The sequence below is a fragment of the Nestor notabilis genome, unplaced genomic scaffold (assembly GCF_000696875.1).
Source record: "Nestor notabilis isolate BGI_N333 unplaced genomic scaffold, ASM69687v1 scaffold22613, whole genome shotgun sequence".
NCBI lineage: Eukaryota > Metazoa > Chordata > Aves > Psittaciformes > Psittacidae > Nestor > Nestor notabilis.
The window spans coordinates 1-276 of record NW_009921782.1 but is presented as its reverse complement, the minus strand read 5'-3'; the positions used below and the strand labels follow the sequence as shown (position 1 = coordinate 276).

The 276-nt window shown below is 65.6% G+C and overlaps 1 protein-coding gene across 1 annotated transcript in view; it reads right to left on the bottom strand.

The window, feature by feature from the left end:
- The window catches only part of CTDSP1 (CTD (carboxy-terminal domain, RNA polymerase II, polypeptide A) small phosphatase 1), a gene marked incomplete at both ends in the record, with an annotated part of 1613 nt that extends 1346 nt beyond the window's left edge, over nucleotides 1-267 (bottom strand). Inside the window, one exon of the mRNA XM_010011305.1 lies at nucleotides 31-267. Coding sequence (XP_010009607.1) covers nucleotides 31-267 — 237 coding nt within the window. The remainder of the gene's footprint in view (nucleotides 1-30) is intronic.
- Nucleotides 268-276: the final 9 nt, after the last annotated feature.

Genomic DNA, 276 nt, shown 5'->3' with positions numbered 1-276 from the left:
GCAGCCTGGAGCATGAGGGGACAGTCAAACTTTGGGGTCAGTGGGTGGTGAGAGGCACCCCGTACCCTCCTGCCCACCCAGAGTGGGGGAGTCCATTTCACCCCACATCCTGGCACCGGGGAAGCACTGGGGGTAGGCAGCAGTGCCAGACTGGGGTGCAGGGGATACCTTGGGCAGCGCCCCGTTCTCCTCCACCAGCAGTGGGGTGCCAGGGGTGCCGGCGCAGGGCTCCCCATCATCACGGCAAAGGCAGCAGAAGAGGGACTGGAGGATGCT